Raw genomic sequence first — 12494 nt, forward strand, 5'->3', positions numbered from 1 at the left:
AATTTAAGGTTATTTAAATTTTTACTTATAAGCATAAGAATAATTGTAAAGATGAGGTTGCAGGTACTCCCAAGTATAGCTGTCAACGTAGCTTAGGGCTGAGGTGGCGAGGATGTTGCGTGTGCGTATGCGTGTGCTTGCCAAGTGGCCTGCAGCGCGAGGGAGACCGACGGCGAAGTGTACTAGCGAGACCGCGGGAGTGTCGTGTGCGCGCGCCTCACTGGTTTGCGTATTCACGTGGTGAGATATCAAGCGAGCTCTCTCCACCACCAACCAAATCGATCGCCGAGCAAGACATCCACTGATCCACACCCGCACACATGACGACGCCGCCTCCCGCCGCCGCCACGACGTTGCCCTTCTCTCTCCTGCTCCTCCCCCGCGCCGCCGCCGCCGCGACTCCTTCTCGCCGCGTCAGGAGCAACCCGGCGGCGGCGGGACGACATGGCGGCGTGCGGTGGACGGGAGGTGGGGCTGGGAGGAGGCGGCAGCGGCAGCGGCGGCGGCTCGTGGGGCTCTGCTGGGCGGCGGTGGTGCAGGAGGACGGCGTGCTGCTGCCCAAGGAAGGGGAGGACGAGGCGGCGAGCGGCGCCGGGGGGAGGTACGACTGGAGGGAGGAGTGGTACCCGCTGTACCTGACCAAGGAGGTGCCCGACGACGCCGCGCTGCCGCTCACCGTGTTCGACCGGCAGCTCGTGCTCTACCGCGACGCCGGCGGCGAGCTCCGCTGCCACGAGGACCGGTGCCCCCACAGGTGCCTCTCCATGCAGCTTCCCTTTTTTTTCCCCTCTTCTTCAGAATACGCAAAATGATCGTTTTTTATACGTGTTAGAGTGTTACCTCACTGTACATGTTGCCACTGCTTTAACAGTTTAACTGATATCAGTAAATAGCTCATGCTACAAGATTTAGCGATGGAGCTGAAGAATCTAGAATTTCACGTTGATAGATCGATTTAGTGAAAAGACAAAGCACAAACGTTCTAATGAACTCCCATTGCCTTTGGCATCTGGAGCGCACCGAACTGGTTCTCCCTGAAATGCATGGGATAAAAATGTGCATTTTACTCCGTTGATCAGGAGTAGATCATCTTGCCAATTCGTAGATGATCCACAATACTAACAGAAAACAAATCAAGATTCTTCAAACTTTATCCCGTAGAGTTATGATCTAAATTCATTTGTACTAGTATAAAAAAGTTCGATTTCGACAAAGCGAAGCGGAGGCGAAGTGGCCTATTGGGCCGTGTGCTGTTGCGGTGTTGTAAGTTTATCCCGATATAGTGAAGATGTTTGTGGACCGACGTCCATGATTTTCCTCTTCTACTTTAGGAGGGTTTTCGACATTAAATCTCGTGTCTTATGTGATTGATCTATTATGTTCATCGTTTATTTGCTCAGGGGCAGATCTAGAGTATAAGGCCCACTCAAATTTAATAATTAGTGTATTACTAGTATGTAATTAAATAAAAAAATTTCAGCACACTAACAATGCTAATAAGGTGCTCCTGCTCGATTTTTGAGCTAGGTCCGCTCCTGTATTTGCTAATTTTTTCCTAACATATCCAAGCTATCGTGTTGATCTATTGATCAGGTTAGCGAAGCTGTCAGAAGGGCAGCTCGTCGACGGCAAGCTGGAGTGCCTGTACCATGGGTGGCAGTTCGACGGGCAGGGCAAGTGCGTCAAGATTCCACAGGTTAGTAGCAGCAAGTGTGTGTGCAAAAGAAAGCAGGAAACTTTGCCGCCTTAACGTGCGACGTCTGCGTCTGGTACCGCAGCTGCCTGATGGCGCGAAGATCCCGAAGAACGCGTGCGCGCGCAGCTACGAGGTGCGGGAGTCGCAGGGCGTGGTGTGGGTGTGGATGTCGGAGTCGAGCCCGCCGGAGGAGAAGAAGCTGCCGTGGTTCGAGCCGTACGCGCGGCCGGGGTTCAGCGACCTGTCGACGGTGCACGAGCTCCCCTACGACCACTCCATCCTGCTGGAGAACCTCATGGACCCGGCGCACGTGCCCATCTCGCACGACCGCACCGACTGGACGGCGAAGCGGGAGGACGCGCAGCCGCTCTTCTTCGAGGTCACCGAGCGCACGCCGCGCGGGTTTGCCGGGTACTGGGGGCGGCAGCGGACGCCGCACCTGCGCAACCTGCTCCGCTTCGAGGCGCCCTGCGTGCTCACCAACACGCTCGAGTTCGTCGACAAGGACGGCAGGGAGCAGTGCTTCTCGGCGCACTTCCTCTGCCGGCCCGCCGGCCAGGGGAAGTCGATGCTCCTCGTGCGCTTCGGCTCCACGGCGAGGTCGCCGCTCGCCATGGTGCTCCCGCCGTGGTACCTGCACCAGAACGCCTGCAAGGTGTTCGAGCAGGACATGGGGTTCCTCTCGTCGCAGAACGAGGTGCTGCTCCGGGAGAAGGTGCCCACCAAGGAGCTCTACCTCAACCTCCGGTCGTCGGACACCTGGGTGGCGGAGTACCGGAGGTGGATGGACAGGGCGGGCCACGGCATGCCCTACTACTTCGGGCACAGCACGCTGTCGCCGCCGCCGGTGCCGGCCGTCGTCGAGCAGGCGCCGGCGGGGGCCGTCGCCGGCATCTCCGCGTCGTTCCCGGCCAAGGGCGGCGTCGGCACGACGCACGCGCCCAACCCGACCAACAGGTACTTCCGCCACGTCGTGCACTGCAAGGGGTGCAGGGACACCGTCAAGAAGTACACCTCCCTCAAGAACGCCTTCGCCGTCCTCGCCGCGGCGGCCGTGGCCGCGGCCGTCCTGGCGGCGACGAGGCAGTGGAAGGCCGTCTTGCTGGCGTCCGCGGCGGCGCTGGCCGCGGCGTCGTACGCCTGTAACTGGGTGCTTTCTCTTATCACGACCAATTTTATTAGGACACACAGGAGACTGTAAATGGTACATACTGTAGTAGCAATGTAGTAGAACGGTAGATATTTCTTTGTTTTGTTCTTGTATATTTGTATCCTTACATGAGTAAAGACGTTCAGTTATTGATAGTATAGTTTTGTTATGAGTGATGCTTGCTTGCCTTGAATGCCACAATGCAATTTGTAGTAACTTTTTTAAAAAAACATTTAATCATTTATCTCATTAAAAAATTTATGTGACTATTATTTATTTTGTTGTGATTAGAATTACTACTAAATGTGTTTTAACCCCAACTTAAAATTTTAAGTATTTGCACAAATTCTTTTAACAAGAAATAATGGTCAAATATGATAAAATAAGTCAACGGAAACATCAAGATGAGGCAAACCAACTCCAATATATATACATACAAAGTAACCAAATTTCACAGTTAAAATACCGGCATAATGCCTGGTCTCACGTTATTACGTGGACAGACTCGATAACCATCACATGAACTGGGACTTCTTGCCACGGGTTTGCTCACGGATTATATATTACAGACCACACCGCAAGAGACGGCTAAGATATAACAGCACACAAGATAGATGCTCCAAAAGGATGCATTCACAGCATTTAAGCACTAACGTTGGTTGATCTAGAACTCCCTGTCAGGGAAGAGGAGTGGAGCGACAAGGGACCAGATGTACAGACCTGCCGTTGCCCACTGGGTTGCAATCCTGACCCAAACCGATGGCCACCCAACATCAACAAGCTTTCCGCTCTCACCAACTGAGGTTGACCAGCCAGTCAAGAGCATCGCGGAGTACATGCTTGCCAAGGAGAAGATGAGGTGGAAGAACGAGTAGGAGTATGTCACAGGCCTTGGCACATCCTTCTTTTCCGCTTCCTCATCTGCCTTACTGAAAGGAAGCAATGGCTTGTCGGCACCTGAACAAAGGAAAACATGATTATCTACACATAAATATGGAACATTAGTTCAGTAGATAGAGAGCGCAATCTAACCAGCACGTGGTGAGTCTGGGGCTGAGAGCACAGTTGCGGAAGAGCCAGCACGGACAGCCGAGTAGACAACAGAAAGGATGGTGGTTAGCAATCCCAATGAAAGGCTACCAGTTGACACAGCTTTGGAGTGATTGTGCAGTCCATTGCATTCATAATCCCTTGGCTCACTGGAAAGTCCACTGTAGCACAAATAGGTGCAGTAGAGGGCGATAACTGATGCTGGCAGCAAGCTACCATTGATCTGTCAAAATCGTAAAAAGAATCCATTCATCATTGTTATAAGCAGGCAACTATTAACAGAAAATTTTGTAGCAATAGCATGTGGGCATAATAGCTATAACTCAAAAAACAGACCCATAGCAGATCTTGCACAAACAAATCATAATGCAGAGAAACATTTCCAACAGGTTTTCATGATCAAACTATGGACTACATATTGCCAACGATCAAGTTTACATAGACTATGTTACTCTGTATATCTCATAATGAGACAGAGCAGGCCAGAAGAAAATACCTTTGGGTGCAGCGCAACAATAGCAAAAACGAAAACAAGAATCAATGTGAAGACGATGAAGAACATATTGAGTCCGCAGTCATGTCCAGATGGAGTGAACCAGTGAAAGAGCAGACCCGAAAAAGAGAATGCACCGATGTAACAGACAACTGAGACAACCAATAGAGCCATGTACCTGCAGTAATAAACAGAAGAATTAATAAAAGAATTTAATAAACAGAAGCTCACACTACACTAATAGAACCTGAAGGTAAACAAGGGGAAAGAGGTACCAACCAGAACTGTTCATCCTTGGCAACCCAGTTCTCGTTCCACCCATGCACAAAGTCCAACAAAAGAACAACCTGAACAAGGAGGAACAGTCCAGATCCAAACTTGGAAATTGATTCTGCAAATACAAATAACTGAGTAAGGATCGGCAACTTAGAACAAGGAAGCACAGACTCCAATAGGAAAAACAAAGTAACATGACATCTAAGCTGATGATATGTACGTCTGCTCGGCTGCTTCATGCAGCTGGTTGCAGCTGTTCTGCTTAGACGCAGCCACAGCAGCCGATCAGGCCCATAGCTCCATGCAAAACAGATTGACGGCTCAAAACTGTTTAAGAAGCAGCAGAGGGTATCAATCTGGTATGTGGTAACTTGGAAATCAGACTAGAAGTTACAGCAGCAGCAAGCTTATCGAGTACTATACATATCAACCGATCACCAATGACCATGCTACCAACTCATGTTTTTTTATTACCAATAAACAAGAATAATATCAGTAATTGATGGTGTATCTCATAGAACTAAAAAGCTGGAGCAGATATCAGCATCCACTTTGTTCCATGTCTGTTTCAAAATACATGGACACTTGAAAGGACCAGTGGAATACAGGTCAAATATAGGCACACGCAAATGCAACAATGGCACTAACAGCTTTTCTGACACAATTTCATTTCTCTGTTTCAAAATACTCAACCACAGGGACACATGCCTCTTGAAAACGACATTGGACCATTGGAGATCACTGCAATATGTCTACCAACAGGCTACAATTGCTGTAGAAGCTGAGAAACTTATTGTTCATGTAGTTTCAAAACTTCTCTTGATAATGCATAACCCATACATCCAAGTAATATTTTTGCAAATTAGTCGGTCTGCAATTCACATTTACTTTAATGATCATACTCTTCTAAGAGAAGGCAATGATAGTGGTAATGAATCTGCCATCCACTAAGTTTGCTATATATTATTTTTTATCAACTACCTCTTCATGTGCTTTAATATTATGAAATAATTCTACATATTGATTCGCGCTTATTTCATCTCTAAAATACAAGTTTATCATGCAAAAGATATCTATAGGGATGAATTGTCGTAAAAACCTCAGAATTAATTTGTTCCAAACAGTACTAGCAAGCCATATAATTCATATTTATCCGTAACAAAGCACAAGCATTTGGACATTTAGCTAGTATCTGAAACTATTCCAGCTTAGAACTTACTCAGACTAATAGGAACATCCTTTTTCCAGAAAAATCTTCTAGAACAGGGTATCAAAAGTGAAATGCATGCATTGGGAAACTCCTACTCTCCAGCTCCCACCTTTTCCCTCTTAAAAGTATTGACGACACCTTTGGTTAATCCTATCGTTTATTCTTTTATGAATTATCATATACAGATATACTACTTTTATTGATATTAGGGCTAACATCTTCCAATAAAATGTCCTTGCGGTGTCTCCAAAATCCCGTTCAATAAATGCAACACATCATATGCGATGAATTGATGGTACACAGTGCAAGGTGAAAGGGGCTCACCATAGAAGCTAACGACACCGTTAGGCACGAAGAACATAAGGAAGACGATGACAACCCAGCAGAATATCTTGGCCATCCAGCCACCATGGTGTATCTTGTCGCGGGGGTCCTTCTGGTCCTTGATGCCAGCCATGATGATGGCGAGGATGGTGAAGAAGACGAAGTTGCCGAGGCTAACCCTAAGCACGGCATCGGTCTCGAACCACTCGCGGTCCGGCGTCTTGTGGAAGTGGTTAATCCCTGCACAGAGAGGAATACGCGCCATGATAAATTCGATCGATTCGAGAGAAAATCGAACTGAATCGGGGGAGAAGGGGGAGAGGCGACGAGGCGACGAGGCGGGTAGCATGTACGCACATGGGATGGACTGGAGGAGGGGCGCCGCGACCTCGCGGAGCGCCCAGGAGGCGAAGAGGGAGAGCGCGAAGAGGCCGCAGTAGGCGATGCGGGCGGAGCGGCGGCCGATGCTGCCGACCGCCGTCCGGCACGCCTCGCACGCGCACGCGGCGCAGCACGACGCCAGGCACGACGCCGCCCACATGGCTGCCCGGTGGTCGTCCTCCCTTCTGGCGGCGGCGGCGGCGGCGGCGGTGCGATAAGATCGAATCGATCGGTGGGCGAAGGCGGCGGCGGCGGCAGCGGCTTCTTCGGAATTGGGGATTTCTGCGAACTCTCGAGGGGAGGATTTGGGGGAACGCGTGAGGAGGAGGGGACGGAAGAGAAGAGGCAAGGAAGCCGGTCCGATTTTTGTTTTTCCTTTTTTTTTTTCTTTTCCGTTACGGAGTGGGTGGCCGCCGGGCCGGTTGGGTTGGGTTGGACCGGACCACCCCGGCCAAACAGGAGACCGAGTCAGCTGTCGGCTACGTTTGTTCAGGATGCGGAAGATAAAGGTTATTTGATTTTTTTAAAAAAATAGATATTTAATGATATAAAAGATGAAATTAGTTATTATAAAAATTAAAATTTGATTTTATAAACGTGAGAAAAATCTAGAGGAACACAGAGTCGGTCAACTACTGTATCAATCAATGGCGCTAAAAATTGATCAAGGCATCAACTCATTTGGACTAAAGTATTATAGTGGGAATTATAAAAGAATCAAATCCTTTGAAAAATATTCTAGCTAGATTGTTGTTTGGAGCATAGTATTCAAGGTTACTAAATTCCTTTGGATTGCTTTATATGCTTTATTTTTATAGAATTTTAGCATAGTAGTATACTGCTAGTGTGTTATGACAGGATTTTATAAAAGAAAATTATTGTTAACATGTTGTTACCATTACTTTTTTCATACTAGATAGGTACACAGTGGTTTGCTAGATAAAACAAACTATGCAGTATTTTGGAACTAGTTAAGTTAATTATGAAGGTCTCTTTGTTTCACAGAAATTTTACATGAATTTCAGAGGAAACAGTTCAATTCCTCCAGTTTTTCTGTAAAAATCATTTGAAACGAAGAGGCCCTGAAATTTTTCAAACAATTTTATTCTTACCAATAGCTTGCACGGTAAGCTTGTATTATAGAGATGAAATAATATATTAATAATATATAGAAGGTTTTTTTATAAAATTCAAGCACATAAAGTAATTTGTAAAAAAAAATCGACATAGGTGGTGGGGGTGGTAAAGTACAAAGGGTGATTGCTTGACTTATTTAGGAAAAGTCAAACGGCATATTTATAAATAAAAAATGATTTATGAATAAAACTTTATATGCATATTATTAGCAATCTAAAAGCCAGGTGGAAAAATAAAATACGATAAAAAAACACCAAATTTTTAAGTTTGCAATTTAAGTCTTGGCTTATATTTATTACTAACATATGACTCTATTAGGGCATGTTCGATGGTAGAGTTTACTATGGACTCTATCTCAAAATGTTAACAAGAAAAACTTCTCATATAAAGAACAATCTTTTAAACTAACTCTTCGTAATTACAGGCTAATTAATTCCTGGTTTACACTTTATCTGATCAACGTCTCTGATTAGAGTCAGCACACGTACAAAGCAGAAAATAGAGTCAGCATACGTATAAAGCAGATTTTCTAGTTGTTTCCTCATTTTATGCGTCAAAAGTCGATGTTTTGCTGACTCCATACAAAATAGCCATTTTTCTCTCTCATATCATCTCTCTTCCATATCAGCAAGCATGCAACTATAGAGATGATAATAAGAGCCTTTTGTTACCCTTAGACACCACGATCGTAGATGGGCTCCAATCTCATTATATTTTTTCTTTAACAAGTCGAAAGCGGCCATGCATCTTTTCTACTCCTTTGTCTCTCCTCTTTAGAATCCATCCAAACTCATGCGTGGGAAACTCTCACTTCTCTCTCTAAAGCTATGACATCTCATTCATGCGTTTTTTTTCCGTATTTCATATATTTTTAAAATCATGCGTTTCAAATGAGCCCAAGCAAAGTTAAGACATGATATCAACGTATCATCATCAACTTCCATAGAACAGAATAGATATCAAAATGATCGGTGTAAGTTTGCGAGTTCAAAACTTCGAAAGAATATGGTTCTGAACTCCTGATGGACCAATCTAGCTATCACACTCTACCTCTTCCCTACAAAGCTACAACAAAGCTCCTAAAACATTACATACACTGTAAGACATGAGAGAAGCAAGCAATCTGAAGTTGCCTCAGGACAATCTTTAAGCATTACAATGGACATAGATAGATGTAAATTGATACATCAAATTAACATCAGAATTTCAACCACTTCTTCTCTTTCTCCTTTCTAGCAACTGCGTTGGTTGCTGAAGCATGGGTTGCTTCAGCATCAGCCAGAGCTTTTCGGGTTTGTTCCAGTTTCTTCAAAGCTGCTTCGTAGAATGCCTTGTCCTTGCGGTTTCGCTCCATCATTTCTTCTAGCTTCTCAACACGGCTCCTAAGTTCCTTCACTTCGTCGTCGTATGCAAGCAAGGATTTTCTGTCTTCCTTCTTAGAATGTCCAATTGCCTCACCAGATGAGTCCTTTTTAGATTTCATGGCTGAACCTTCTGCAACATCTTGAGCCACTAGTTGACTATTGATAAAGCTGAAGACAGACCTCTCCTCTTCTTCAGCCTTAGCAGCCCTTGCCTGTTCTGCAAACTTCTTTTCACGCTTTCTTTTCCCACCCCGACTGCGCTTTTTTCCAGGCCCTACACTATCATTAACCTCACTTGCAGCCACAGCATGATCAAGAGATTGCTTTGGGGGCAGTACCTTAACTGGGATTGGATCGAGCATGCCTTGGCCAGATGCACCTAGACCCATTCCCTCTCGGTACCCCATTTTTGCCATCATTTTGGAGGCAACGCCCCTGGTATGATGCTCCCACTTTGCAAAGATCGCAGTCTCAGTCTGAACACCACTTAAATTTTTGGATTCCAAAAGGCCGAGACCCTGATGGACAGAATCATCCTCTTGATCTCCATTCTCACTGAAATCAGATCCTTCCTCGCTTGAGCTTCCTTCACCATCTTCATCGCTCACATCAGCATATTCTGAGATAGAAAGAGAATCACTGGGAAGCCTTGCAGAACTCCCATCATCTTGAAAAACAATATGACCAAGATTCAGATCATCATCCCATGACTCAAGCTCGGCTCTTCTCCAAAGGCCAGAATGATGCCCAGAAGCAGCCAGTATGCTGGACCCTACCAAGGACTGTTGCCATCTAGTCGGAGTGAATTGCCTCAAGGACAGAGTAGGAATTACAATACCTGAGGATAAACTTTGGATTATGACATTTTACATATTATATCTAGGAAAACAGAAAGAAGTAAATTTGTGGATGAATACAATGTTCACAAAAAAAATTGCAATGTCAACCATTTGAAGGAACAATCCATCATATGAAGTCGACACCATTACATGGTGTATTTATTGCTTCACATGAAAGGCAATGGAACAAGAGCTCAATGTCAAAGCACATTTGTAGGGGCAAACAATCTTTCCCTTTGAAGGGCAAAATAAGCATTTACATACCATGGGACAAGCGGCAGTTACTACCAAACCGACATCGTTGCTGGAGAAAGAACTTGCACATCTGCACTATGAGCAGATTGATTAGTTTATTTGCTGGTAACAATGAACCTTTCGTTCTGCCCATTACATTCCTATCAACCAATAGAAAGATATGGTTGATGGAGAGTGAATGGTACCCACCTGTGACCTTTTAAGGGTCTCCCCCTCAATCCCATTTATTCATGTATATACATTGGTGGTGCAATGCAAGAGGATAGGGGGACACTCTCAAGCTTTGCTACAAGGTTTATTTCAGAGCAGATGGCCATATGGCTTCATTGCAAAATAAAATACTAGCATATGCGCAATGCACACATGGTTTTAATAAAAAATAAAATAAAACATGTATTGCTGAGTTGCTTTGGAGAGAACTTCAGCAACCGCTCACAGAGAAGAGCTTAAAATAAACACAGGAATAACCCCATTAACAACAGTACCCAGCTCGGCAGCCCAGTATGGACTTGTGTTGATAAAATTGGAACTTATTTCCTTAAGCTGTTAGGCCATGAACCTATCCAAGGCCATTCAGCAAAATAACCACACAGGTCATATGATGTATCTCCTATGTGCCGGCGTCATTATATATCAAGGAAGAGAAAAGTAGAAAAAATAGTAAATACTGACAAATAACAATCCACTTCAAAGTAGCTGGAGTACCATTAATCCAAATAGATAAAATAGCAAGTTAACAAACATACTGGCAGGTAGAGGGTTAAGTGTAGGGTTTAATAGGAACCATGAGTGCTACAACTCAAAAGGGAAAAATATATTTATAAAAATGATAGATCCAATGGCAGTACTCACCAACATGTTTTCAGACGTGGGTGTCAGAAATGATATCCTTGCATCACTTGAGCCTTCAAGTCCTATAATACATCCATTATACCAGCGCCCGTCTTTGTGCCTGAATCTACACTTAGATCCAACCGGAAATTCCTGTGGCTCCAATGGTTCTGGCTCAACATCATCTAGTGTCTCAGCAGAAAATTCTGGTGCTTTAGATGTTGACTCCTGGTTAGGAAAGATTTCATCTATTTGTTTCACTAGCCTAGAGCGTTTCAAGTGGAGAAGTCCCTCCTCTGCATCCTTAATTGCAGCAAGAAGTTCCTCATGGACCTTCAAACAGTACACATTGTAACTTAGAATTTGCGTAATAGAAGTGTAGAATATATAAGTCAAAACTACCAAAGACTATGATATACTAATATCAATATATGGTCTGAAATGTCAAAAAAAGCTCCACTGCTTTCTCTAAATATTTGTTAGACATTGTTCTCTGAAGATTTTTTTTTTTGGTTACGGAAAGTCGGAAACCTAATTAGATATTCACATCTCAGGAATGCAAAAATGCAGAAACTAGTCATCTTTCCTACAGGTATTCCACTGGCGAGCTATAATGTGAATATCACTCAGCTCTTGGTATATCAGACTCAACATGTTCAGTCGACATCTAAATAAACTGATGTACACGAATTAACATCCATCTCCAGCTAATTTCTCATATTAGCTGACATACTGACTGCCAATGACATAATCCATGAACAAATCACATCAGAAAAGCGCCATGTCTCACAAAATGCACATGATTCTCATATAAGGACCGAAGCAACCATACCAAATTAACAAGTAACATCGTCCAAATACTCCTCGTTGCAACTCATTGCTAGAAACAGATGATATACTACCTAATCCCAACATCTACGCGAGATGGATAAGAGCAATAATCCGAGGAGCACATCTGCACTCATAACCATCTGGGGATCGCCCATGAGTCCGTGAAATCCCCACAACTTGGGAGTCAAACTTAGGAGCCCAGGGGTAACCGAAACTTCAACGACCAGTGGCCGCGGAGGATTGGGAGTTAATCAAAGCGAGGTGATACCGAACCGTACCTCTAGGAGGTCGGCGTTCGAGGGGTCGGCGGCGAGGGCCTCGTCGACGGCGGTGAGGGATGCCCGCTGCTCCTGCAGGTGCTGCTCCAGCTGCAGCTCGATCGACGCCGCCTCGTCCTCCCCTTCTCCCCCCGCCATAGGTGGCGGCGGGACGGATTGGATCGCCGCCGCCGCCGCCGCCGCCCGCTCTTCCTCCGATGCGACGGCGGGGGCGGTGGGAGGTCGGAACGCCAGCCAGCGGCCGCTCTCTGCTGCGCGAGGTCAGTACCGTGTCGCGATGATGTGGGCTTGGGCTGATGGGCCTTGACACGAAGAAGACGAACTTTTTGTTCCGGCCCAGGGATTCTGGGGGGGACGGCCAGTGCGTGTTGCCGCCTGG

At 45.6% G+C, this 12494-nt stretch overlaps 3 protein-coding genes across 3 annotated transcripts; 1 reads left to right on the plus strand and 2 right to left on the minus strand.

Annotated features, from left to right (window-relative positions):
- The first annotated feature begins 215 nt into the window (after positions 1 to 215).
- LOC102704781 (protein TIC 55, chloroplastic) lies at positions 216 to 3024 on the plus strand. The gene is made up of 3 exons (XM_040521115.1): positions 216 to 754; positions 1594 to 1696; positions 1779 to 3024. Exons 1-3 carry the CDS (start codon positions 321 to 323, stop codon positions 2895 to 2897), a joined length of 1656 nt encoding a protein of 551 aa, XP_040377049.1. The 5' UTR covers positions 216 to 320; the 3' UTR covers positions 2898 to 3024.
- Positions 3025 to 3251: 227 nt separating this feature from the next.
- Positions 3252 to 6925, minus strand: LOC102705052 (probable serine incorporator). Its single transcript, XM_006649059.3, has 6 exons — positions 6557 to 6925; positions 6200 to 6439; positions 4669 to 4780; positions 4393 to 4567; positions 3879 to 4119; positions 3252 to 3803 (listed from the first exon to the last, which is right to left on the minus strand). Exons 1-6 carry the CDS (start codon positions 6738 to 6740, stop codon positions 3511 to 3513), a joined length of 1245 nt encoding a protein of 414 aa, XP_006649122.3. The 5' UTR covers positions 6741 to 6925; the 3' UTR covers positions 3252 to 3510.
- A 1696-nt stretch (positions 6926 to 8621) lies between these two features.
- Positions 8622 to 12381, minus strand: LOC102705604 (zinc finger CCCH domain-containing protein 18). Its single transcript, XM_006649061.3, has 4 exons — positions 12116 to 12381; positions 11028 to 11339; positions 10185 to 10245; positions 8622 to 9919 (listed from the first exon to the last, which is right to left on the minus strand). Exons 1-4 carry the CDS (start codon positions 12251 to 12253, stop codon positions 8916 to 8918), a joined length of 1515 nt encoding a protein of 504 aa, XP_006649124.2. The 5' UTR covers positions 12254 to 12381; the 3' UTR covers positions 8622 to 8915.
- Between the last annotated feature and the right edge of the window lie 113 nt (positions 12382 to 12494).

The sequence above is a fragment of the Oryza brachyantha genome, chromosome 2 (genome assembly GCF_000231095.2).
Source record: "Oryza brachyantha chromosome 2, ObraRS2, whole genome shotgun sequence".
In the NCBI taxonomy this organism is placed as follows: Eukaryota; Viridiplantae; Streptophyta; class Magnoliopsida; order Poales; family Poaceae; genus Oryza; species Oryza brachyantha.

Coding starts and splice junctions, on each gene's coding strand:
- LOC102705052 (XM_006649059.3), bottom strand. CDS start 6,740: ATGTGGGCGGCGTCGTGCCTGGCGTCGTGCTGCGCCGCGTGCGCGTGC. Junction 6,440..6,556: donor CCTCCTCCAGTCCATCCCAT/GTGCGTACATGC, acceptor CTCTCTGTGCAG/GGATTAACCACTTCCACAAG. Junction 4,568..4,668: donor GCCAAGGATGAACAGTTCTG/GTTGGTACCTCT, acceptor TTATTACTGCAG/GTACATGGCTCTATTGGTTG.
- LOC102705604 (XM_006649061.3), bottom strand. CDS start 12,253: ATGGCGGGGGGAGAAGGGGAGGACGAGGCGGCGTCGATCGAGCTGCAG. Junction 11,340..12,115: donor CGAACGCCGACCTCCTAGAG/GTACGGTTCGGT, acceptor TACTGTTTGAAG/GTCCATGAGGAACTTCTTGC. Junction 10,246..11,027: donor CCACGTCTGAAAACATGTTG/GTGAGTACTGCC, acceptor CTCATAGTGCAG/ATGTGCAAGTTCTTTCTCCA.
- LOC102704781 (XM_040521115.1), top strand. CDS start 321: ATGACGACGCCGCCTCCCGCCGCCGCCACGACGTTGCCCTTCTCTCTC. Junction 755..1,593: donor GAGGACCGGTGCCCCCACAG/GTGCCTCTCCAT, acceptor TCTATTGATCAG/GTTAGCGAAGCTGTCAGAAG. Junction 1,697..1,778: donor AGTGCGTCAAGATTCCACAG/GTTAGTAGCAGC, acceptor CTGGTACCGCAG/CTGCCTGATGGCGCGAAGAT.